This window comes from Pecten maximus, chromosome 2, assembly GCF_902652985.1.
Source record: "Pecten maximus chromosome 2, xPecMax1.1, whole genome shotgun sequence".
Classification (NCBI taxonomy): domain Eukaryota; kingdom Metazoa; phylum Mollusca; class Bivalvia; order Pectinida; family Pectinidae; genus Pecten; species Pecten maximus.
In genome coordinates, this window is record NC_047016.1 from 50,361,925 (window position 1) to 50,388,048 (window position 26,124).

General features: G+C 38.7%; 2 protein-coding genes and 1 pseudogene across 2 annotated transcripts; 1 reads left to right on the forward strand and 2 right to left on the reverse strand.

The window, feature by feature from the left end:
• Positions 1-1,812: 1,812 nt before the first annotated feature.
• LOC117341571 lies at positions 1,813-4,284 on the reverse strand. Its single transcript, XM_033903422.1, has one exon. The coding sequence runs from the start codon at positions 4,077-4,079 to the stop codon at positions 2,232-2,234; it is 1,848 nt and encodes a 615-aa protein (XP_033759313.1). The 5' UTR covers positions 4,080-4,284; the 3' UTR covers positions 1,813-2,231.
• A 2,735-nt stretch (positions 4,285-7,019) lies between these two features.
• LOC117322552 lies at positions 7,020-7,110 on the reverse strand (annotated as a pseudogene).
• Positions 7,111-16,789: 9,679 nt separating this feature from the next.
• On the forward strand, positions 16,790-25,115 carry LOC117322380. Its single transcript, XM_033877250.1, has 2 exons — positions 16,790-17,024; positions 17,656-25,115. The coding sequence occupies exon 2, from the start codon at positions 17,746-17,748 to the stop codon at positions 24,055-24,057; it is 6,312 nt and encodes a 2,103-aa protein (XP_033733141.1). The 5' UTR covers positions 16,790-17,024; positions 17,656-17,745; the 3' UTR covers positions 24,058-25,115.
• Positions 25,116-26,124: the final 1,009 nt, after the last annotated feature.

Below are 26,124 nucleotides of genomic sequence, written 5' to 3' on the forward strand. Positions count from 1 at the left end.
CTCAAGCTCGTCGTCGTTTTTTATTTGCTTGTTGAGACTGTCTTGAGCTTCTTAGTTTTTTGGTGACTGTTATGATACCTTTGCTGCATTGGTTTGCGAGGCGGAACGGGCCAAACGCTACAGTGCGTAGAATACTCCTATATTTTATTATCATTCCGAGAATACCTTAATAATTTCACAAAAAAACAACAACAAACAAACAAACAAAATAAAAAAACTCTTCCTGTAAACTTTGTTTTATTTTGTTTTACAAAAGTTGTTCATGTCTTTATTAGGTACGTATATACACCATGGCTTTCCTCTGTCAGACCCCTGTGATATATCAATGGTACAATACATAGATACACCACGGCTATCCTTTGTCAGACCATTGAGAGACAAACATAGATACAATACAGCTATCCTCTGTCAGACCTCTGTGAGACATGCATACATAGATACACCAAGCTATCCTCTGTCAGACCTCTGTAAGATATACATACATAGATACACCACAGCTATCCTCTGTTAGACTCTGTGAGACATACATAGATACACCACAGCTATCCTCTGTCAGACCTCTGTAAGATATACATACATAGATACACCACAACTATCCTCTGTCAGACCTTTGTGGGACATACATAGATACACCACAGCTATCCTCTGTCACACCTCTGTGAGACATATATACATAGATACACCACAGCTATCCTATGTCAGACCTCTGCGACATACATAGATACACCACAGCTATCCTCTGTTAGACCTTTGTGATACATACATAGATACACAACAGCTATCCTCTGTCAGACCTCTGCGAGACATACATAGATACACCACAGCTATCCTATGTCAGACCTCTGTGGGACATACATAGAAACACCACAGCTATCCTCTGTCAGACCTCTGAGAGACATACATACATAGATACACCACAGCTATCCTCTGTCAGATCTCTGTGAGACATACATAGATACACCACAGCTATCCTTTGTCAGACCTCTGTCAGATATACATACATAGATACACCACAGCTATCCTCTGCCAGACCTTTCTGAGTCATACATAGATACACCACAGCTATCCTCTGTCAGACCTTTCTGACACATACATACAAAATGACATCACAGCTTTACCCTGTCAGATCTCTGTGAGAGATTTACATACATAGATACACCACAGCTATCCTCTGTCAGACCTCTGTGAGGCATACATACATAGATACACCACAGCTATCCTCTGTCAGACCTCTGTGAGGCATACATACATAGATACATCACAGTTATCCTCTGTCAGACCTCTGTGAGACATATATACATAGATACACCACAACTATCCTCTGTCAGACCTTTCTGAGACATACATCGATACATCACAGTTATCCTCTGTCAGACCTCTGTGGGACATACATAGATACATCACAGTTATCCTCTGTCAGACCTCTGTGGGACATACAAAGATACATCACAACTATCCTCTGCCAGACCTCTGTGAGACATACATAGATACACCACGGCTATCCTCTGTGAGACATACATAGATACACCACAGCTATCCTCTGTCAGACCTCTGTGGGACATACAAAGATACATCACAGCTATCCTTTGTCAGACCTCTGAGAGACATATATACATAGATACACCACAACTATCCTCTGCCAGACCTCTGTGAGACATACATAGATACACCACAGCTATTCTCTGTCAGACCTCTGTGGGACATACATCGATACTCCACAGCTATCCTCTGTCAGACCTCTGTGAGACATACATCGATACTCCACAGCTATCCTCTGTCAGACCTCTGTGAGACATACATCGATACTCCACAGCTATCCTCTGTCAGACCTCTGTGAGACATACATAGATACACCACAGCTATCCTCTGTCAGACCTCTAAGATATACATACATAGATACACCACAGCTATTTCTTTCAGATCTATGTGAGATAAATGCACATAGATACAGCAAGGCTGTATTATTTTCAGACCTCTGTAAGACGTACACACATAAAGCGTCACAGCTGTTCCTTTTCTGTCAACTCTTTTTGAGCTATTTTAACAGATCTTTGTGGGCTATACGAACATGGAGACACAAGGCGATCCTCTGTCCGACTTCTGTGGGACACACATACATAAATATGTCACAGTTATCCTTTGTTAGAGTTCTGAGAGATATACATCATAGATACATCAATGCTATACTTTGTCCGACCTCTGTGAGACATACATATGCAGAGACAAGACATCTATTCTCTGTTAGACATATGTGAGGCATATATACATAGGTGCACCACAGCTATCCTTTCAATGGCAGGATTCCACTCATGATAATGAGTCTTAGATTGAGCTGATTTCCAGTAAGCCCTAATTGCCTTTTGAAAGTCTCCAAGAATTTGATAACAGATCCCCAGGAGAGTGTGAACTATCCAGAATTTGTGTCCCCCTTGTGCTTCATGTTCCTGAACTTTTATCAGGTTGTGTAGGGCTGTATCACGTCCTCTGGTGTCTCTCAGCTCATGGCAGCACAGGAAGCTCAGGAACAGCGCATACGGTAATGGAGGAATAGCTATGTTCCTGTGTTCCTTTAACAGCTCCAGACAGAGATGAGGAAGATGCATCGTCTTGTGGTAAAAGAAAAGGACATCTGTGCATGTTCTCTTCAGCCTGTCTACTGTATTTCCAGGGTGATGAAATTCACGCAAATATAATGCTATCATATCTTGGTGCACTTCACCAATGTTCACTCTGTAATATGATGCTAGTTTCATAACCTGTTGGCTCATGTCTCGGGATTTTCTGTAGTTTCCTGTTAAAAAATGAAAAGTTGCTAAATACAACAGATCTGTGCCCATTGAAGATCTAGGAATCATCCAGTGTTTGCACTTTCTCAGTCTTTGGTACCTTGACTTGTTCTCGCGAGCAAGTAAGTGATCTGCATCAAGTTGCTCTTTTGCTAGACTGTCAAGGCCTTTCGTAGCGTAGCGGTATGCATAGACCTGATCGTCCTCCGATTGTAAAGTTGTTAATGAGTTGAATGCTTGAGTGATAGTCCTGGGTGTGAAACCGCAGATTTCTTTTTCGACTGGCATATAATAAAGTGTCGTCAAATCCTGTCCAAGAATAATTTCTGGAACTAATCTAGGCTTTGCAAGAACAGCTTGCATTGTGATATTACAAAGATCATCCCATATTGAGCTTTCGAAAAAGGTTCCGACAGAAAGACACATCCATTTCAACGTCGAATAGTTGGTCAAAATATCCAACAGTATTTTCTGACTTTGTCCGTGTACTTTCCTCTTGAACAAGTTGTTGGTTGGGATGAAGTAATTAGGACAGAATCCTGCCCTGATCCAAGCAATCAGAATGTTGAAGCAAAACCAAAAGCAATAAAACAAATATTTCTCTTGCCACAACTTTTGACTGGTATTCTCTATTGCATGGAAAAGGACTGTTTTTAAGAAATAGGAGCACAAGATGTCGTCATCCCCAATGGCTTCTTTTAATGTGGCTTGTATCTGTTTTAAGAAATACTTCAGCAGTGCATACACTTGGAGTTGAATGTGACTAAAGGAGTGAACTAAAGACCTTTCTGCTGTTACAAGTGAGATTCTCCATTGTAAAAATGTGCTTTTAGAACATTTATCTCCTACAGGGACAAGATGGCATCCGCTGCGCACAATCTTTTCTATCAGGGTTTGACATGGCCATCCATACAGACGTGTACGAGTAATCCATTCGTCAGCCTCCTTAGGCCAACTTTTACACGAAAAACATTGAACAATATCATAATCAAGCGATATCCTCATCGTAGAACTAGGACCATTTGACTCATGTTGTAAACCTGACAGTTTTGAGCGAAGATTGACATGGACTTCCCTATAAAGATCACTGGAAACAAACATTGAGTTCCCTCTCCTAACAAGTGAATGATGCAAGGCTTCATCGAAGTATTGCCCTAAATGACCAAACTCTAAGTTGACATAACCAGGACGACAATCTGCTGCCTCTCTAATATAAAGTATAGTTTTGAGTGTGTCGTTTGGAGAAATACACTGATCAGGATACATCACAATTACATCACGGTGTACCTCCATAGCGTCATGATCAGACCCGTTCAGGAAAAGTCCTTCTCCGCGTGTTCCTGCGTGAATGGTATAATTATGGCGATGGTCAGAATTCTCGAAAAATTCGCGTAAAATCACTGCCCTTCTTCTGATATTCACCTCCTCCCTTGTCCCTATTAACTTTCTGTCCAGATATTTAGACAAGAGCAAAGACTTTTGTTCATTTCCTAAGGTTTCCATCGTCTCGGGTTTTAATCTGTAAATGGAGAAATCGAATTATTATCTCTGCATTTTTATCAGTTTAGTTAACAGATGCAGTTTATAATCTGGTATGTTAACATAAACATAAACATTTACATAAATTGATAAATATTGCAGATTATGAAACCTACCGTCTATGGTATGTCAAACGTTGCAATATTCAATTATGTGATATTTATATTCAATATCATTTATATTGTATGCTTTCCAGGTGTATTCAATAAGTTTAAATTTGTATTGTATATTATTTGTATTAGTATTCTTTAATTCAATAGGTATGTTATTATTTATATACAGTAATACAATTCTCTATTTATATTCTTTATATCGCCATTTATATTCTATATTTCACATTTGTTTTATATATTTTGTATCTATATTCTAAAACTTTCCTTTTTGTATTCAATAAATCACATTTTTATTTCATAACCGATTCATTTGTAATATAAATAATTTACATTATATGATTTTGTATTACTATTGTATCCTCTTTGCAGTTACATTTAATACTGTTTATATCCAGTGGCGAAGGTCACGTCAAATCTCGCCAACTCTCGGACTTCCGCTTTCTCGCCCTATAGTATTAAGTTAATCATGCAAAATGTACTAAAATTTAAAATGTTTATCTGAACACAGTAATGACAGCCCATCCTTATCACATCATTATATGTTCAACTTAGACAACATCTTTAATTTACGATATAAGTTTAAAAACGTCTTTTTTTCAATTCATCCCGTCAATTTTTTTCTATACCATCGCCTCTGTTGTCCAGCTCATCTCAGTTTCATTTCCCGCTTCTATATCTGAATCATTATCTGTTTCCGTACCAGTATGAACCGGTAGGACAATGTCAAGTGTATCTTCCCTGTTCCCAGTGTATTGACCCTGACTGTTAATAGGACGTTAAACAAAACAAACCAAATCAAGTATCTTCCCATTCAGGAGAATTACTCTCGATTTCGAGTTAATATCGGTAGGCCTAGGCTCCCCCCTAGCGGTAAAAACATTTGTTTTTATCATCCTCAACATATTTCCTTGTCAGGGTATTCCGCAATCGTTGGGCCCTCGAGAGAAAATCTCGTTCGCATAAAGCAGTTTGTAATATTTTTAACTAACATAATTACATTTTGTAGGTAAAGCGTTGTATTTAACAAGACAGTATCGTCAATAATGCATGAAAAGAGTTCATGCGTTTAGCTGACCGTGTCTAAATGTACCTTGCTTGCAACGTCAATTATTAATTTCCTGTATAGCTATTATAAACAACCACCAGGGCCCAGCAAAGCCACATCTGCACACTGGACAAGAACAAAGCCGACGCCGGTTTACACAGAGTAGATTTACTAGTGTTAAGAAGAAAAACGACCTTGAATTAGGACCGATAACAGAATAGATAGAGTCCTGATGAGGCAGATTTAAACTACTATAGATAAAAAAAGAATTTTTCAGGACTAAATTATTCGACCAGTTTAAATAAGGATCCGGACAGGACAGAGTCCGGTTTAGACACTGTAGAAACAAATAAAAAAAATGAATGAAACAATCACAAGGTTAAATTTTAGAAATCGACCACTTGCAGGTTTCAGTATTTGTTTGTTTTTTGCTGTGTTTTTGTTTTGTTTTTGTTTGTTTTGTTTTACATATTATTGTTTACAACGACGAAGGAAACGTAACGCCATAGCCTTCGCTTCGTGAATTCGTTGCAGGCAAGACAATATATCTCGCAATATACCGTATAGTAACGACAGTATCATTCCCTCCCAAAAACACACACCATTTAACCTGAAAATTGGCGATTCTGGTAATTCTAGAAAGTGTTAAAACTTTTCCCCCCTTTTTTTCTTTCTTCGTGTTTATTTATTTGTTTGTAACCCTTTTTGTTATGATGAGGGTAATCTTGCTAGTCCGAGTACGGGAATGTGACCCAGGACAGGGTATACGTAGGCATACAACTGTACAGTTGGCAAAGACCCGTATTGAATATTATTGCAAACAAATATTATTGTAAAATGATATAATATAAATAACAATACAATACACATCCATCTCTTATAGAACACAAATGAAGAGTTTTATAATATAAACACAATATTGAATAAAAATAAGAAATATAGAGTATAAATAGATAATGATACAATAAGAAGAATACAATATACAGTATATATTGACATATAGACTACAAATGCAAAGAGTATACAATACAAATTTAAACCTAGTTAATAGAAATGGGAAATAAACAAATTGAATATAAACATCAAAGTATAAAATAATTGAACGTTTGCCAAGCCATAATCTTCTAACTGCCATATTGGAGCTATAATCTGAGACATAAAAAGAGAAAACAGTGTATCACAACTCTTATTTTGTTATATTTACAGCCAGTTACTACAGTTAATATTATACACTCTATTGCATATGTACTGCCGAAGTAAGTACGATCGTGGTGGTACTGTAGCTGTCTTTTGTACGTATGTTTTAGCATTCACGTGGAAAACAGGGTAAAGACTAATTGCATGTACGTCTTAATAAAATATCAAAATTTCATGAAAAAAATCACCAATACAAAGACATAAAATGCTTTAATTAGCTTATAGGAAAATTAATCAATGGAAAACAAGTCAATCATTTTAAAAGCGAAAACAAATTGTGCTGTATGAATCCTATAAAAAAAAGTCTCGCTTTTCAGCAAAAAATCTATTTTCAACTATAAAAATGTGGAACGATTTTACGTGTCATCCTTGCGCAAGGCTTTGCTAATCTTCTATGTATCGTTCCAATTTTGATTTGAACCAACATCTACTGCACTTTATTTTTTGATAGAATCAACAGGCCATGTACAGTAAATAAATACACTAGACGAAATTCAGTCTCAATACTCAACACAAGGGGAAGTATGTTGTATAAAGGTCATTACCTTAAACACCTACGTACGCAAAATAATATCATACAAGTGTTGCGCCCAATTTCTTTGTTCAAGTATACATTGTTGTACTTTGTTGCAACTTGTACATCTCATTGACGTCTCGTTGTCTACCTGTGCCGCGTTGTGTCTACACTGTCTGACACGAAGGATGCATATTGCAAGTTTGCAAAATGCAAAACAACATCAGACAATACCAGGTTTGGATATAATTCTATGGAAAACGATGAGTTACCAGACTTCAACTTTCATTTCGTCAGTACATTCGTGATCGTAGTCGGGATCAGATGTAAAGGCAACGATAAGGACGGTGGTTTTGTCAAAGTATTGAAACCTACCAACTTCTACGAATAAACAAATGCGTTAGTTCTACACGATAGAGTATTTTTTTTTTTTTTTTTAATTAATTAAATCAGTATGATTCGTCTGGAACAAACTCTTTCACAGTCGATCATGATTTCATCTTTTCCCTATGGATTAATTACGAAATCCAAGTTTTCAAATAGGGCGGTTATTTTTGGCTTATTATAGAAGATTGCAAGTGTCTTTCCGTCTAGTAGGCATACGATTTAAACTCGACGCCGTATCACCGCTACCTTTGATATCTTGACGCGTAATATTTACAAGCGTGTAAAACATTTCGGCGTGATGTTGTACAAATGCTTGGAATTTTTTTTTTATTCGCGCTACATTATATTAACAAAGAAAACAACCAAAGGTACCCTTTTGAAGAAAACCCGAATGAAACTATCTCATCTAACGAAACTTTTTTGATTAATTTGTTTGCTTATATATTTGCAGAAATAAAAGCTGTGATTATTTTAAAGCGTGATTTAGCGAAACGTATAAGCATAAAATCTTTATATATGGAGAGTAAATTTTAGGATGAAAATGTATTTCTGATGGTTTTATCAAGGGGTAAAGATAGGTATAGATATTTGTTTCAGGAGCTGTCGATTCCAAATATGGATATAATGCTGAGCTTCATCATCTGAGATTACTACAAGGACGACAAATAATAACTATTGCCAATATGTATATATACGAGACTGTCTATTGACATTGACAAAGACATTTCGGCGGATGCCTTAAACAAAGGGATTACCGGACACCCCTATCCACAATGTATATCAAAAGCTAACATGAAAAAGGTGGGATTATAGACATTGCCTGATAAAGTATGGTAATGTTAATAATTTGGTAATTCATAACAATTATACAGAGTAAGCCTGTTCTATATCAAACAAAATAATTACTTACCAGAACAACATTCGTGTTGTATTTACATCATCCAAAGCCGCAGTTTTAATCGGTATGTCATTGCGTGATCTGGGAGTCTAGCTTGACTGAGTGACAGTTACCTACTCTAAACATCCTATTACTGTGCGATCATGATATAACTGTAGTCCGACCACCTGTTCCAGCCACTTATCAAATATATCCCGTTTTCACTAACCTTCAGTTTCCTAACACTTGAAAAACAATGTAACGAGCTGGGATGGGATAAACCTAGAAGTAGACGGAAGAAACATACATTTCTGCATCTGTAGAAAATATTACACAGTAGTCGCTTTCCTCTCTTACCAACATTGTAAGTACTTTCATGAATAATATGGATAAACCTTGTTACAACTAAGAATACTAAGTACCTTCAACCGCCGCTATGCCACAGTGAAGATCATTTTCACGTTTATCCCTACTATGGTACGGGATATCAATGACTTAAATCTTGAAACCTTGTAAATGCATCATCCCTTAAAAATCAAAAGTTGATACCAACTGACAATAATATAATATTCTAACATATTCAAAATTAAAGAAAACATATATGAAAATACACTTTTATGTCAATTTAGAAATGGGGTAAGTCAACCGAACTATGACCTATACAAAGATCACATGAAGGCATATCATTTTCTTTATGTGCCCACATTATGTTGTATATAGAAATACTATCGGAAAATATCTTTGTAGTCAGGAATACTTTGATATTGATAAGCTCCTTTATGGTCCTGACAGCTACAATGATGAGATAAATACCCATATCTTTGATAACGTGATTTAATTTATTAAAAACACAAATGGACTGTAACAGCCAAGTTAAGGCATTAAGGCACTGCTGCTTTGGTATATGAATAAATATCTTCTATAAAGGTCATCAGGGCAAAGGTCAAGTTCTGAATTAAGGTTCTGCTTCCTTTGTTTATGAATCAATTTCTTCTATAAAGGTCATCAGGGCAAAGATCAAGTTCTGAATTAAGGCCCTGCTTCATTTGCATATGAATTGATGTTTTCTATAAAGGTCATCAAGTCAAAGGTCAAGTTCTGAATTAAGGCCCTGCTTCATTTGCATATGAATTGATGTTTTCTATAAAGGTCATCAAGTCAAAGGTCAAGTTCTGAATTAAGGCCCTGCTTCCTTTGTTTATGAATCGATATCTTCTATAAATGTCATCAGGTCAAGGTAAAAGGGTCCAGTATAAATGTTTATTTTCTATTATATATATTTAAATCATGGTCACGGCCATGGGATATAAAAAATCACATTTATTGATTTTTTTTCGTGGCTCTTTATTAAAAAAGGACGGAAAGAAATAAAGGATAAAAGTGCTTTTGTATCCACCTGGCTAGGGGCAAGCGGGTGTTCTTCCATCAGTGAGTGACTACTGGGTTGTAACCCTGAAGAACTTTGATGTCTGAAACTCCTGCAATGATTAGGCATTTGCGTCTCATCCAGGAAGCTACTGTGCAATATAAATCATATATTACTTACTACTACATTAAATATCAAAACCTATGTAGTACATTGAAACATTTTATTATGTGTGGTGGTGTATGTATGTGTGTATTTGTATGTGTATATGTGCCAAATATTTTTCATTTTATAATTACCGAATGTAATTTAATTAATGTTATTTTGAATTGAGGAACTTTAATATAGGCTAAAGCCAGATGGTCAATCCGGTTGATGATTATCAATAGAATATGATGAAATGAAATGAAACACTTGTGTCATTTGTATGCGTGAAATAGTTAAGTGTCCTATCACAGAACTCGTTCAATGCTTTGTACATTATATTTAATTAACGAATGTTACTTACTATCCATCAATGTAATGTTATTCATTATAATTGTTCAGCTTATTGCTGTTTTTAATTGCATTAAGGTATTACACTTTTCGGAGATCGAGTCACTTAAATCAGTATTTTACTTATGAAATACGAATGCTTTGGTTTTATTTTGGTTTGGTCTTATTTTGTTTAACGTCCTATTAAGGACGTGCCAGGTTTTGCAGGTGGAGGAAAGCCGGCGTACACGGAGAAAAAACCACCGACCTACGGTCAGTACCTGGCAACTGCCCCACGTAGGTTTCGAACTCGTAGCCCAGAGGTGGAGGGCTAGTGATAAAGTGTCGGGACACCTTAATCGCCCGGCCACCGGGGCCGACGAATGCAAATGCCTCATTACTATAAAGATATGTGTATAAATTCTGATGATTAGCAATCATAAATAATCACGATGAAAGATGTTGGATGTAAATCAATGTTGGAAACAGGAAATACTAAGACAGATCACCAATTATGTCATGTTTCTTAACTAAATATCGTTAACCAATTTAGCCTCGAAATCTTCACAAATGGCAGTTTACTGCTCAGTAAATTACTTCACTTAACATGTTCAATATTTACTGAATTTTGGAATCATCTAGAAGAACTGTTCGAAACTCTATATGAGCTTACATATCGCTACTACGCCAAATATGACAGGAGTAACTTAACCAATTCTTAATATGCATCGTATCTTATCCCAGACCTTAGTTTATATATTTTGCTAACCTATTTCCGAATTATGGCAAAAGTTGCGGAAATATGCATATTTCAGGAGAACATACATTAGCTCGTGTGGATCACCTTCCGCCTTCCGTAAAGTCATGGTAAATACCAGACAGGCATATCACCAATGCACTTGAGAGTCAAGTGTGTCCTAGCATTAGTAAATCAATATTCGAGAACAATGCACACTCGAATCTGTGTCGGTTTCAGGTTAACTCATCGGAGACTGACATTGAACTATGCACTATGTCAGGAATTACCATCAAGTGTATAAGGAAGAATTTTTTCACAATATACGTGTGAAAGAACAGGGGAAAACACATTTTGACAAGCGCCCTCACAGTATTCAAACACAGGTCTCTGGTGTGATAAGCCACGGCTTTACCTCCTTAGCCAAAGAAACAGTCGCCGTCAGCTGAGTGACAGATATCTATTTAAAATTATGTTCAAGCCACACCGATCTGTTCCTTTTACGTACCTAATCATGGATTGGATAATTTATCAAACTGCATGCCGCGTACAAGTGTAAAATAATACATACACTGAGAGAGTAATAAAAACACAAAGCGGCTGTCACAGGAACACTCCTGTCACAAAAAATCCTGATTCAGACGTGATGGTAAAAATATACGTGTATTCATTAAAACGCATGCAGACGTTGACTTGCACGTGGTGTTTTATTGTTTTTATATAAGTAATAGAATTTTATATAGATAATTTACTATTATTGATGCACAATAAAATAACTTCCAATGATTTATAGAATTCACAAATGTCACTTCCGATAAACAGATAAGCGAAAATGAACCGTACAAATAGTGTCATCATTCCCAGAAGGGATTGGCCAGCGACAATTGTCTAAACGTTTAAACTTAACAGAATAATAATAGGTCGACTTGTTTAACATTTTCGGGACATAATTAGTTTCAATGGTGATAGTGGCGCAGCGGTAACGCGTTCGCCTTGAACCTTTACGACCGGGGTTCGATTCTCTGATTGAAGAAGGTATATATTTTCCTGTCTTACTACGTGGTGTTTCTCTAGGTAGGAACCCTCTTGCGCTCAACTACCGGTCAACAAAAGTAAGTAATGTATAAGTGGATATAGGTTGTTTCACTGTCGTTAAAACATAAATAAACGTTTATATAGGGATTGGATTTGTCTTTTATGTTAGCCATGCTTGTAATGGGGAAATTTCTCTAGGAATATAATCTATGGGTCGCGGTAGAATATGTTCTGAGTAGAATTACTCCGTAAATGCATGGTTAACAAATGAGTTCCTGTAATATATTTTTATGTAGATCAATCCGCATTTGTACATGTCATCGTAATCCTGTAAAAGTCGGTTACTAGTTGGAGGAATTAAACAGAGAGAACAGCCGATGATGACTCTTCACTTCAAGTTTAAACTTTCTTACGCTGTGACAAATAGTCCTGTTTTACGTGTGAAATAACCATAAATAACACAAACCTTTAGACATTTTATTAAACTGGTTTTTTTTTTAATATTAACTTTTTTTCTTTATTAGAAAAATTACACTGTGTTTGTTCGTTGAAAATGTCATGGGTTTGGTAAAAGTAGTTCCCGTACCGTAACAATTTTATATACAAGTTCAAAGGTCAATGTGTCCATGCAAGTATGTTAAACAGATACATCTGTTGAATAGTGACAAAGCCTGGCAAGTGTAAATATACTGGTAGATGTTGACTTCTTATACTGTCTGCTTATACAAGATGCCTATTCAGATAAAAAATTATGTCCTATCACTGAACCTTCTCCGAAATTAAAATTGAGGTTTACAATATCACCCAATTTTGCTACTTACACTTGTCATAGTTGTAACATGGACAGACTACAACAGATGGATTATACACTAAGAAATAGGAGTGCGCCAGGAGTCGAACTTAAAACATATTCATATCCATTGGTATGGAAAAAGAGAGACATAGATATTCAACAATTAATCGCTGTTATATGTATTTTACAAGCCGTTTACGAAAATGTACATTATGGAATTAGCGAGTGAGAGCCCCCCTGTGCGGGGACATTGTTTATATTTCGAAGGCTGACCCCAAGGCCCCAACCTTGGCAGCCTTCCAATGTTTACATGTGCTGGGGAATTAATTGCTTGTGTGTAAAAAAAAACCCAAAAAAACATTATGGAATTAGCGGTAACAATCATTATTAAACTGGTTGTAGCATGACATCAAAATGCGCAGTTAGCATCCATGCTTCGGCATAGGAACAGAAGATTTGTATATGTCTGTCTCAAGTCAAATCTAAAACATGTAAATATGAATAATATGTGCTCAATAAAGTACATTTGACATCGATATCACTATACAGAGTCACAGTTTATATTCTGATTGAAGGACTTGACAGTCCTTTGCTGGTCAAGTGCTGTCGATCATCATGTGATCCGCGTCAACAAGGAAGCACGGCCTGTCAAACGGTACAATATACAATGTTTGTCAATATTCACAGTCAGTGGTGAGAATTGATGGTACAACCCCTATTTATATCACCCAAAGCCTAACTGAACTTTCTGTTTCGAGATAATCAGTAGATCACGCGCTGTTGTGAGCCACGCAGCAGATGTTTACGAGCGCCAACTTAAAGGTAGGGGGGAGGGGGAGAGAAAAGGTATGGGAGCATCTGCACAATCATATGGTTTTTCTCCGGGTGCTGCGGTTTCCTCTCATAGTAAAACTCCTAGTGCACTCCTACTTGGCCAACAAGAGTGTTTAAATGGGCAATCCTTCGTTCGAACCCCAGATGTGTGTTGCACAGTAATTTAAAAGATTAATGAATAAAAGATGCTTACACTCATATTTATTATCAACTGTGATGGAATAGATATCATATTTTTACAGAAAATCCGCAAAACTCTTCCGCTCTGTATCCGCATGGGAATAATCGACCACGCCTCCATCGAAAGGGTAAAGTTTATCACAGAATATACAGTGATATACAGTGGGTGTACGTTTTTTATTGTGATTATAAACACCAATTATATAACCTCAATTACAAAGTCGCATAAATATGAGAATCGAAGGGCGCAAACACGTGAGCCGTTTTTACAAAAACTGATGTGTACATGAATGTAAATGAAGAAAAATGTATAAAGATAAAACAAATACACTGCATACTTGTAAAATCATTTATTGTGGTTCGATGAGGTATATATGTGATGTGTCAGCATGGTAACAAGCCTAACTTCGAGCAGAACTTCATTACAAACCTGTCAGTCTGTTGAGTCGACTATCATGCAGTATATCCCGCAGAAACTTTCCCGAAGCATTGCGAATTCCTCGTTCGACTCGACTGACGCTCTCTTTCATCTTTCCAACTAGTTGCCGATATTTATAAGAGTTTATATGGCGTTCGCTATCTTGTCGTGTCCTCATTTTCTTGCCGATTGACCTATATTAGCTAATCGCTAACTCGGGGAGCCGTTAACGCCATTTTCGTTTCTGTTCGTGAGCTTGTCTGCGCATGCTCGTATTGATAGTTGTTGGCGGCAATTAATTTTCGCACTTCGGATCGAAGTGACATTTTCAAAAACCTTTTATTTCTAAGAACTTTGGGTTATCTTCGGGCTTTGGGTGTTGTTTTACGGTAAAGTTTATAAATTTTACTAATTAAGAAAAATTCAAGATTCCCGTTTACTTTTGTTTTTATAGCATAAACTGATTTCAACGACGGAATGCCCCATTAATGTAATTGAGGCTTAGAAACAGTAGGATCCAAAACTGAATTAAGCTACATCATGCAGGCGTTCCTTTCTTCTATAACTTATCAGTAATGCTGAAATGTTGAATACCTTGGAGGTGACCAAGCTAACTTTAAAAAAAGGTCGAAAGAAAATGCCAAAATAAACATGAGGAGGTGCAATAGCCCAATTATTTAATGAATTTAATAAGTTTAATTCTGAATTTCAAAAGAACGTCAAATACATAATAATTTAATTATGTATTATCTGAAATATGTCACTAATGAATTAAAACAGACAGGTTACTGCAACCAGCAGTGTCGACTATCTGTGAAGTATACAAGAACATTATCCACCATAACAAGCCTTCTACTACCTCCGTCTAGGTCATAACTCGTATTTTTTTTTATTATTATTATTATTCTATTTTATTTTAATGTCGAAAAATGTGTCTGGGATATGTTGAAAAACCTATTTATTTTTTGAATATGCATTAATTTGCAATATGCTTTCCATTTCCATCTGTTACCGGTACACGTACTTCGATAATATCATTGCAGTCATGAAAGGTGTATGTCAGTGGGAAAACTCCGATAAATCAACAAAATAATATCTGGTTTAATAAATATTCAATTTGCCAGCCAAAGAATAATGTTATCTTTAAGGGTTTTTACTGTATTGAAAATTACCTCCCATAAAGTAGTCTTCACAAGCTTACTTCTATAACCTATATCAAAGTTCCATTTTATATGAACATAAGGGAAGAAAAAAAGAAAAGTGATCTATTTAACGTTAGCAAAGTTTTCAAAATTGATTATGTATAAAAAAAACACACACAAAAACAATATATATATATATATATATATATATAAAAAAAATTACTCGCCTCTTATGACATGCCGTGAAATAAAGTAGGTAATTCTTTCCACGGCCATTAAGCAGAAAGCAGACTTTTCTAAGACCAGGTTTTGGGTATTACGTAACTTTAGTATTTCCGATATTGAGTTAAATTTTTAAATTCTGCTTTTATGTTAATTATACGATCATATCAAGATGAAATAAAAAGTATCAGACAGAAAATAACAATGATTGTTATTAAACATACGATTGAGGATTATCATGATAAAGGCCAAGAAGTTCGCTCTGTATACCTTGACATTAGCCCTGCAGGTAGGGCGTAAGAATAGTACCTGCTGCCCCGATTTCATGATTGTAAGAGGCGACTAAATTTGAGATTTGATCTTTTCTCTTCTTCATTTACAACTTTCTCCTTCCTAATGTCTCCTTTGACACTGTCTCGCCGACCTTTAGCTAAGCATTCGCCCCTGTGATGACTGCTTTGGGTTCTGTCCCATGGCCGAGACATGCATGTACCAGAGTCAATGAAAATGGTAGATGCAACTCCTGCTAAGCGCTCGGCATTTTGGGAGCGTGACGATTGGTTCGCCTATCGTCAGTATAATTTGACCGGGGCAGATGGTCTGCTGGGTGTCTTCGGCTTCTGCTTTAATGAAGTCGGAGACAAACACGAACATATCGCAGCCTCCCAAAACACCCACATTCACCACAGCCCTACCTCTCCCATAAATAGAAATGGCTTTATCTGTTGATAGGACGTTCACCAATCCAAACAAAAACCATGAATAATTTTTTTTCTGATCAAGTTGTACTCGTTGTCATATTAGTTACTTAAATAGTGTAAAGGGTTCACCCTTGTCTAACCCTCGATATTGATATCGCTTTAACAAAGCATCTTGCCTTACCTTAGGTGTTTACTTTGGTTTGTTTTTGTTTAACGTCCTATTAACAGTCAGGGTCATTTAAGGACGTGCCAGGTTTTGGAGGTGGAGGAAAGCCGGAGTACCCGGAGAAAAACCACCGGCCAACGGTCAGTACCTGGCAACTGCCCCACGTAGGTTTCGAACTCGCAACCCAGAGGTGGAGGGCAAGTGATAAAGTGTCGGGACACCTTAACCACTCGGCCACCGGGGCCTCTTAGGTGTTTAGGTGCTGTTATGTTACCATAATTACATTGTATCACAGGGTTAATTTGATTACAATATGATCCGGACATTACGGTCCGAGTTTTAGTATGATCCGGACATTGCGGTCCAAGCTTTAGTATGATCCGGACATTGCGGTCCGGACGTTAGTCGTACCCTTTGGCAATCTTAGAGGAAGTTTGCAATGGCGTGCTCCGGCACTGTACACATTTCATGTCAAAGGAAACTTTAGGTCCCCCACAGGGTGAGTTTATTCCCTGCCCATATCAATTCTTGCCGATCGAACATTTATTGCATTGATTATATGATTGTCAACATTAGTCTGTAAAAGATATGATCTGTATGTGTGTTCGAAATGTCAGTCATATGAACTGTCTGTCATTCAGTGAAGCACATGGTCCGTGCCATCTAGTCATGTTTAGGATCTATATATGTCAGTATTATTTCGTATATTAGTTTATTAATATGTCTTATGTAAATTCTACTCAGCGACAGTGTAGGAATAAGACATCAGACGAATTATAGTTGTATTTTGGTCAGAAAGCGATTAGGTCAATTCGTCCTATTATTACTTACCTTGGACAAAACGTCCTATTAGTCATTTGAGTTAATTATATCTATAAATGTGTTTTAAACTATTGTTGTTACTCTGTCCATCCATGAATACTCCAAAGATAGTGTATATATATCCAGCAAAGAAATCTAGTCAGTTTATTAAGTGATATTTGTGTTAAATATCCGATTATTGCTCAAAATCAGTTTTGTATTCGAATATCAGTGAAAGAAAGGCATATGTTAGACATAATGGTTTGCATAGTGACAGTGTGTACATCTGTATCATATTCTCATTGTGTTTTCATTTTCATATGTTGTAGTCTTTTACCTTCCTCCGGGGAGTTTTGTGGAATAAAGTCGTATAACATCACAGTAAAAGACCTGCGACTCAGACCTCAGGATCTGTAAAGATGGATTCAATACATGAACAACGCACCAGAAACCTGACACCAGGAGGAGAAACACTTTTCCTAAGCAGGGTAGAAGACTTCTGCAAAAGTTTGTCAAAACAAGGAGAGAGGATTAACGGATTAATCAGTCAGACCATGACCAGTATGGAAGAAGGTTTAATAGATGAGCTAGCTAAGAGCAGGACAGTCTATTTGGATATTTCGAATCAATTCATTGATTTCCTCCATAGGACACGTACCATGGACAGTGCTAGGGAACTTTCTGCTCATGGCCTTATTCGTGAAAGTTTTCTGTCAAAGATTGATTTAGCTTTAGAGGCCACTCAGAAGTATGTACCACCTAAAATAGAACACGAGGAATCAAAATCACCTAATGCTGGACACAAGACACCTTGCCATTCGTCGAAAGCTTCATCATGTTCATCTCAGTCGAGTCGCTCGCACAAGTCGTCTGCAAGTTACATATTAACGAAACAAAGATTGAAACATGAAAGGGCAAAGGTTCAACTAGAATTTATGAAGAAAGAGGCTCAAGTTCTGAAACAACAAGCAGAGGTTGATGTGAGTCTGAAATTGCTGCGGTCAGAAAGAAACTTGAAAGAGGCGGAGGCTGAGCTTGATGCAGTACATGATCTTATTGAGGAAGAGAATGGATCTGTTGATTATGATATAAGGTCGACTAAAAAAGAAAGAACAGCTGCATTTGTGAATAGTGCAATTGATCATGTTGGTCGCGAGGTAATGCAACCAAGTCCTACACCTGGTGTGCTTCAACAACCAAGTCTGTCGCCTGGTATGCTTCAACAACCAAGTCTGTCGCCTGGTATGCTTCAACAACCAAGTCCTGCACCTGGTATGCTTCAACAACCAAGTCCTGCACCTGGTATGCTTCAACAACCAAGTTTGGCGCCTGGTATGCTTCAACAACCAAGTCTGTCACCTGGTATGCTTCAACAACCAAGTTTGTTGCCTGGTATGCTTCAACAACCAAGTCCTGCACCTGGTATGCTTCAACAACCAAGTCTGTCGCCTGGTATGCTTCAACAACCAAGTCCTGCACCTGGTATGCTTCAACAACCGAGTTTGTCGCCTGGTATGCTTCAACAACCAAGTCCTGCACCTTGTATGCTTCAACAACCAAGTCTGTTGCCTGGTATGCTTCAACAACCAAGTTCGTCACCTGGTATGCTTCAGCCAACAAATTCACCTGCATGTGGCATGCTTCGTCCAGAGGCCACCGAATTCCAACCAACATGCAGAGATACCAATGAACTCACAAAGTTTCTAATGAAAAGAGATTTATTATTGTCTAGATTCACACAGTTTTCGGACGAACCACAACGTTACACATTGTGGAAAAGTAGTTTTAAGAATCTCATTAGGGAGCTTGAAGTCACTGCTACAGAAGAACTTGATCTTCTTGTCAGATGGTTAGGACCCGAGTCCACCCAACAAGCTTTGAGCCTCAGGGCTGCACACACTCATGATGAAAGATTAGCAATCATAAGGATTTGGGAGAGACTTGACAGTCGTTACGGCGCTCCAGAACTTGTTATACATTCCTTCAAGAAAAGGCTTGAGGTATTACCCAAATTAACATACAAAGATAATGTAAAGATGTATGAACTGTCAGACCTACTCATTGAGATGCAAGCCTTAAAGGAGAATGTCATGTACGCCACTTCCCTGGCCTACCTAGATTCTTCAGCTGGAATCAACCCCATAGTGGCCAAACTTCCAGCATTCATACAAAGGAAATGGACGGATACAGCGTTTAGATACAAGAAAGACCAAGGCGTCCTTTATCCACCATTCAACATTTTCACTGGCTTCATGAAGGGTATGACAGAACGATTGAACGATCCAGGTCTGCAGTTTGACCCTCAACAATCGACACAGGTCAAAGCCCAGGTTAACAGTGTTGGTAAACGGACCGGAAATAGAATGATGCTGTCTGCTAAGAAGACTGATGTAGAGAAACCAGTCCCTCCAGCTCATATTTGTCCTATTCATGGTGGAAGTGCCCGTCATAGCTTGAAAGACTGTCGCTTATTCCTAGCCAAGACTGTGCTGGAAAGGAAAGAAGTGCTTAAAAAGAACGGTTATTGCTTTAAATGCTGTGAGGACAAACACCTAGCGAAAACCTGTAAAGTAGCTGTGAAGTGTGATATTTGTGGTGGTAGTCGTCACCCTACAGTACTCCATGAACAATTTATCTCGGAGAAGTCCCCACCAGTCCATGGAGGGGAGTGTAGTCCTTCATCACCTCCCGGAAGAGAACCAAACTATCTTCAAGCTAGTAGCAGTTGCACACAAGTGTGTAAGGACTCCAGGGGATTCAGCAAATCATGTGCTAAAACAATTTTGGTCAAAGTCTATCCTAAAGGAGAGCCAGACAAATCCATCCGTCTCTACGCCATAATAGACGATCAAAGCAACATGTCGTTAGCCAGAACAGCCTTTTTCGACAGCTTTGGAGAAAATAGCCAATATACAGAATATACCATGGCTTCTTGTTCTGGACTTAATTCCTCCTCTGGAAGGAAGGCGCAAGGATACGTTGTGGAGTCAATGGATGGAGATTTTGCTCTTGATCTACCAGTCTTACTGGAATGTGACAATATCCCAAATAACCGTAATGAAATACCTACCCCTGAGGCGGCTCACTTCCATTCTCATCTGCGGGACATCTCTCAACACCTTCGACCTCTCGATAGGAACGCAGATATTCTGATGTTGATAGGTCGTGACATGCCTGCAGCACACCACATCATGGATCAGAGGATAGGGCCCTCAGATGGACCATATGCGCAGCGCCTCAAGCTCGGATGGGTAGTTGTTGGTGAGGTGTGTCTTGGTAAAGTTCACCAGACATCCTACATCACTGCAAATAAGGTACACACCCTTGCCAATGGTCGTCCTTCATTATTGGAACCTTGTCCCAATTGCTTCGACTTCAAAGAAGACATTCCTAAGACAGATAACTTCCCCCTGTTTGTAAAGAATCCCCATGATGATAAACCTGGTCTTTCCTTGGAGGACAAAGAGTTTTTGCATGTGATGGACACTGGCTTCAGGAAAAATGATCATGGTCAGTGGGAAGCTCCTCTTCCATTAAAAACGGATCGTCCGCGACTGCCTGACAACAGGGCTCAGAGTCTACGAAGGGCAAGGACCTTGGATACAAGTCTCCGAAGAGACTCTCAGAAATGTTCCCATATGATGGAGTTCATGTCTAAAGTGTTGGATAAGGGACACGCAGAAGTTGCTTCTGATCTTGACGATGAAGAAGAGCGTTGGTATTTGCCTCTCTTTGGAATTTACCATCCTAAAAAGCCAGATAAAATTCGTTGTGTTTTTGACTCTTCGGCTAAGGAAAATGGCCTGTCGCTAAACAGCGTGCTCATGACAGGTCCAGATCTTACTAACAGCCTTCTGGGTGTTTTACTCAGGTTTCGGAAAGACCCTATTGCTATCATGGCGGATGTAGAACAAATGTTCTACTGCTTCAAAGTAGTCCAGGAACACCGCAATTTTCTGAGATTCTTCTGGTACGCAGACAACTCTATTGCCAAGCCGTTGATCGAGTATCGAATGACTGCTCATGTCTTCGGGAATTCGCCGTCTCCAGCAGTTGCAACCTATGGTCTTAGAAAGGCAGCAGAGAATTCTGACGAGGACATTCGGAATTTTGTTACACAGAATTTTTATGTAGATGACGGACTAGCTTCCGCACCGAATGTGACTACCGCTGTATCACTCATTAAGAGAACCCAAAGGTGTCTACAGGAAAACGGTGGAATAAGACTTCACAAAGTTGCATCCAATTCAAGAGAGGTACTTGAAACCTTTGATCGTGAGGACTTGGCAGGAGATATCAGAGATCTCGATCTTTCAACAGACTGCCCACCAGTCCAGCGCAGTCTGGGATTACTTTGGAATCTGGCCTCAGATTCATTTATCTTTAGTGCAGGAGTAACTGAAAAGGCTTACACCAAACGAGGTCTTTTATCAACCATCAACGGTATCTATGACCCAATCGGATTTGCAGCTCCTGTTATTCTGCGGGGTAGGTTGCTCTTCAGAGATCTCGTTAAGTTGTCTTCTGAGTGGGATGAACCTCTGCCAGAGGAACGACGTCGGGAGTGGGAATCTTGGTACAGTTCCCTTGGACAGCTCCGCACTTGTTCTATCCCTCGACAGTATGTAATTGGTACAGTATACGAGGATTTAGAAAAGGAAGTACACATCTTCTCCGACGCCTCAAAGGACGCTGTCGCAGCTGTAGCTTACCTTCGGACCAAAGACACTAATAATCAGATCGGTACAAGCTTTATCTTTGGAAAAGCGAAAGTCGCACCACAGCATGGACATACGATTCCGCGCTTAGAGCTCTGCGCTGCTGTCTTGGCCACCGATCTTGGTCGCACCATAAATGACCAACTGGACATTCCCGCGGAAAACATGCACTTTTACTCTGACAGTATGGTCGTGTTGGGATATTTACATAATCGTGTACGAAGATTTTACGTCTATGTCGGCAACCGTGTGGACAGGATACTTGGCTTTACAAAAGCTTCCCAGTGGAGTCACGTTTCTTCTGAAAAGAATCCTGCAGATGAAGGAACTAGATGTGTAAATGCATGCGATCTACAAGAAAGTATGTGGCTGCAGGGATCAAGTGTTCTAAGGGAGGATACAGATCTTGAGACTCCAGGTTATCCTCTTGTTCAACCAGGCAAGGACGTTGAGGTGAGACAAGAAGTCAAAGTCCTCAAAACTTCCTGTGCAGCACCACAGGGTATAGGAGCTGAGCGAGTCAAACGTTTCTCTACGTGGAACTCATTGGTAAGAGGCATTGCTAACCTCAAGTCCCTTGCAATTGCTAGTAAAAATCGATCAACTACACATACCCGAAGAGTCACCACAGATCTTCTTGAGAAATCCCGGATCTTTATACTCCAGGATGTTAAACAGCAAGTCTACTCTGAAGAACTACAATGTTTGAGGGAATCAAAAACTTTGCCTAGTAAGAGCAGCATCTCTGCTCTGACGCCAATCTTGGATCAAGATGGGATTCTTCGCGTTGGTGGTCGGCTCAACCGCTCAAACTACCCGCTGGAGGATCGGAATCCTATCATAGTGCCTGGAAAGCATCATGTGGCTAGGCTCATTATCGAACATTTTCATTCAGTGGTGCGTCATCAGGGAAGGCATCTGACAGAAGGTGCTGTGCGATCTGCCGGATATTGGGTGACCGGTGCCAAGCGCCTAATTTCTTCTATTCTCCATGCTTGTGTTACGTGCTGTCGACTTCGAAGAAAACCAAGCCACCAACAAATGGCCGATCTTCCTCCTGACAGATTAGAGCCATGCGCTCCATTCACTTATGTAGGGGTAGATGTATTTGGACCCTGGAACATCACAACCAGACGTACTCGAGGAAGCGTATCCCAATCCAAGCGCTGGGCAGTGCTTTTTACCTGTCTAGTATCTAGAGCTGCACATATAGAGGTGATTGAGGAAATGTCTTCTTCCTCTTTCATAAATGCTTTACGCCGATTCATCTCCATTCGAGGACCTGTGAGAGAGTTTCGCTCCGACAATGGAACCAACTTTGTTGGGTGCACTCAAGATATGGGATTCCAGACGATTAGTGTGGATGAACCTAAACTGGCCAATTTCCTATTGGAGAACAGTACGGTTTGGCGCTTCAATCCCCCACATGCCTCCCACATGGGTGGTGTGTGGGAGCGCATGATTGGCACCGCTCGAAGGATCTTGGATTCCATGCTACTGGATATGAAAGGTAGAACTCTGACTCACGAAATACTTACCACTCTGATGGCAGAAGTAACAGCCATCATGAATTCAAGGCCCATTACTCCTGTGTCAACCGATCCTCAAGATCCCTCCGTGCTGTCGCCGTCTGCATTGCTCACCCAAAAGACTTCAAATTCATCCGTTAGTTGTGAACATCTCAGCCAAAAGGACTTATATCGGCATCAATGGAAATGCGTGCAAGTTTTGGCAGAAGAGTTTTGGAAAAAATGGCGGAGAGAGTACCTCGTAAACTTACAGTCGCGCAACAAGTGGCAACAGCAACAGAGAAATCTCAAAGAAGGGGACATTGTGCTAATGAGAGATCGTAGTGTTGCTCGCATGGAATGGCCTCTTGGAATTATAAATCGTGTGTTCAAGAGTGACGATGAACTTGTGCGAAAAGTGGAGATTCGCATTGTACGAGACAACAAAATCTCATATTTTGTCCGCCCGGTGACCGAAGTTGTATTTCTTACCAGTTCTGATTGACTTGGTTTATTTTAGTTATGTAGGTGAAATTATTTCTGATGATAAGAAACTTTGAACATTTCTCATGTTTTCTGAGTGTCACAAATCTGAACAATCTGTTTGTGTTTAAGTAGTGATATAGATCATATCAGGAGGGGAGTGTTATGTTACCATAATTACATTGTATCACAGGGTTAATTTGATTACAATATGATCCGGACATTACGGTCCGAGTTTTAGTATGATCCGGACATTGCGGTCCAAGCTTTAGTATGATCCGGACATTGCGGTCCGGACGTTAGTCGTACCCTTTGGCAATCTTAGAGGAAGTTTGCAATGGCGTGCTCCGGCACTGTACACATTTCATGTCAAAGGAAACTTTAGATCCCCCACATGGTGAGTTTATTCCCTGCCCATATCAATTCTTGCCGATCGAACATTTATTGCATTGATTATATGATTGTCAACATTAGTCTGTAAAAGATATGATCTGTATGTGTGTTCGAAATGTCAGTCATATGAACTGTCTGTCATTCAGTGAAGCACATGGTCCGTGCCATCTAGTCATGTTTAGGATCTATATATGTCAGTATTATTTCGTATATTAGTTTATTAATATGTCTTATGTAAATTCTACTCAGAGACAGTGTAGGAATAAGACATCAGACGAATTATAGTTGTATTTTGGTCAGAAAGCGATTAGGTCAATTCGTCCTATTATTACTTACCTTGGACAAAACGTCCTATTAGTCATTTGAGTTAATTATATCTATAAATGTGTTTTAAACTATTGTTGTTACTCTGTCCATCCATGAATACTCCAAAGATAGTGTATATATATCCAGCAAAGAAATCTAGTCAGTTTATTAAGTGATATTTGTGTTAAATATCCGATTATTGCTCAAAATCAGTTTTGTATTCGAATATCAGTGAAAGAAAGGCATATGTTAGACATAATGGTTTGCATAGTGACAGTGTGTACATCTGTATCATATTCTCATTGTGTTTTCATTTTCATATGTTGTAGTCTTTTACCTTCCTCCGGGGAGTTTTGTGGAATAAAGTCGTATAACATCACAGGTGCTGCGGTTTCCTCTCATGGTTAAACTCGAAGTGCACTTCCACTTGGTCAACAAGAGTGATTAAAGGGGCAATCCTTCGTTCGAACCCCAGATGTGTGTTGCACAGTAATTTAAAAGATTAATGAATAAAAGAAGCTTACACTCATATTTATTATCAACTGTGATGGAATAGATATCATATTTGTACAGAAAATCCGCAAAACTCTGCCACTCTGCATCCGCATGGGAATAATTGACCACGCCTCCATCGATAGGGTAAAGTTTATCACAGAATATACAGTGATATACAGTGGGTGTACGGTTTTTGTGAGCGGCAGCCGTGTTTACAAAAACTGATGTGTACATGAATGTAAATGAAGGAAATGTCTAAAGATAAAACAAATACACTGCATACTTGTAAAATCATTTATTGTGGTTCGATGAGGTATATATGTGATGTGTCAGCATGGTAACAAGCCTAACTTCGAGCAGAACTTCATTACAAACCTGTCAGTCTGTTGAGTCGACTATCATGCAGTATATCCCGCAGAAACTTTCCCGAAGCATTGCGAATTCCTCGTTCGACTCGACTGACGCTCTCTTTCATCTTTCCAACTAGTTGCCGATATTTATAAGAGTTTATATGGCGTTCGCTATCTTGTCGTGTCCTCATTTTCTTGCCGATTGACCTATATTAGCTAATCGCTAACTCGGGGAGCCGTTAACGCCATTTTCGTTTCTGTTCGTGAGCTTGTCTGCGCATGCTCGTATTGATAGTTGTTGGCGGCAATTAATTTTCGCACTTCCGATCGAAGTGACATTTTCAAAAACCTTTTATTTCTAAAAACTTTGGGTTATCTTCGGGCTTTGGGTGTTGTATTACGGTAAAGTTTATAACTTTTACTAATTAAGAAAAATTCAAGATTCCCGTTTACTTTTGTTTTTATAGCATAAACTGATTTCATCGACGGAATGCCCCATCAATATAATTGAGGCTTAGAAACAGTAGGATCCAAAACTGAATTAA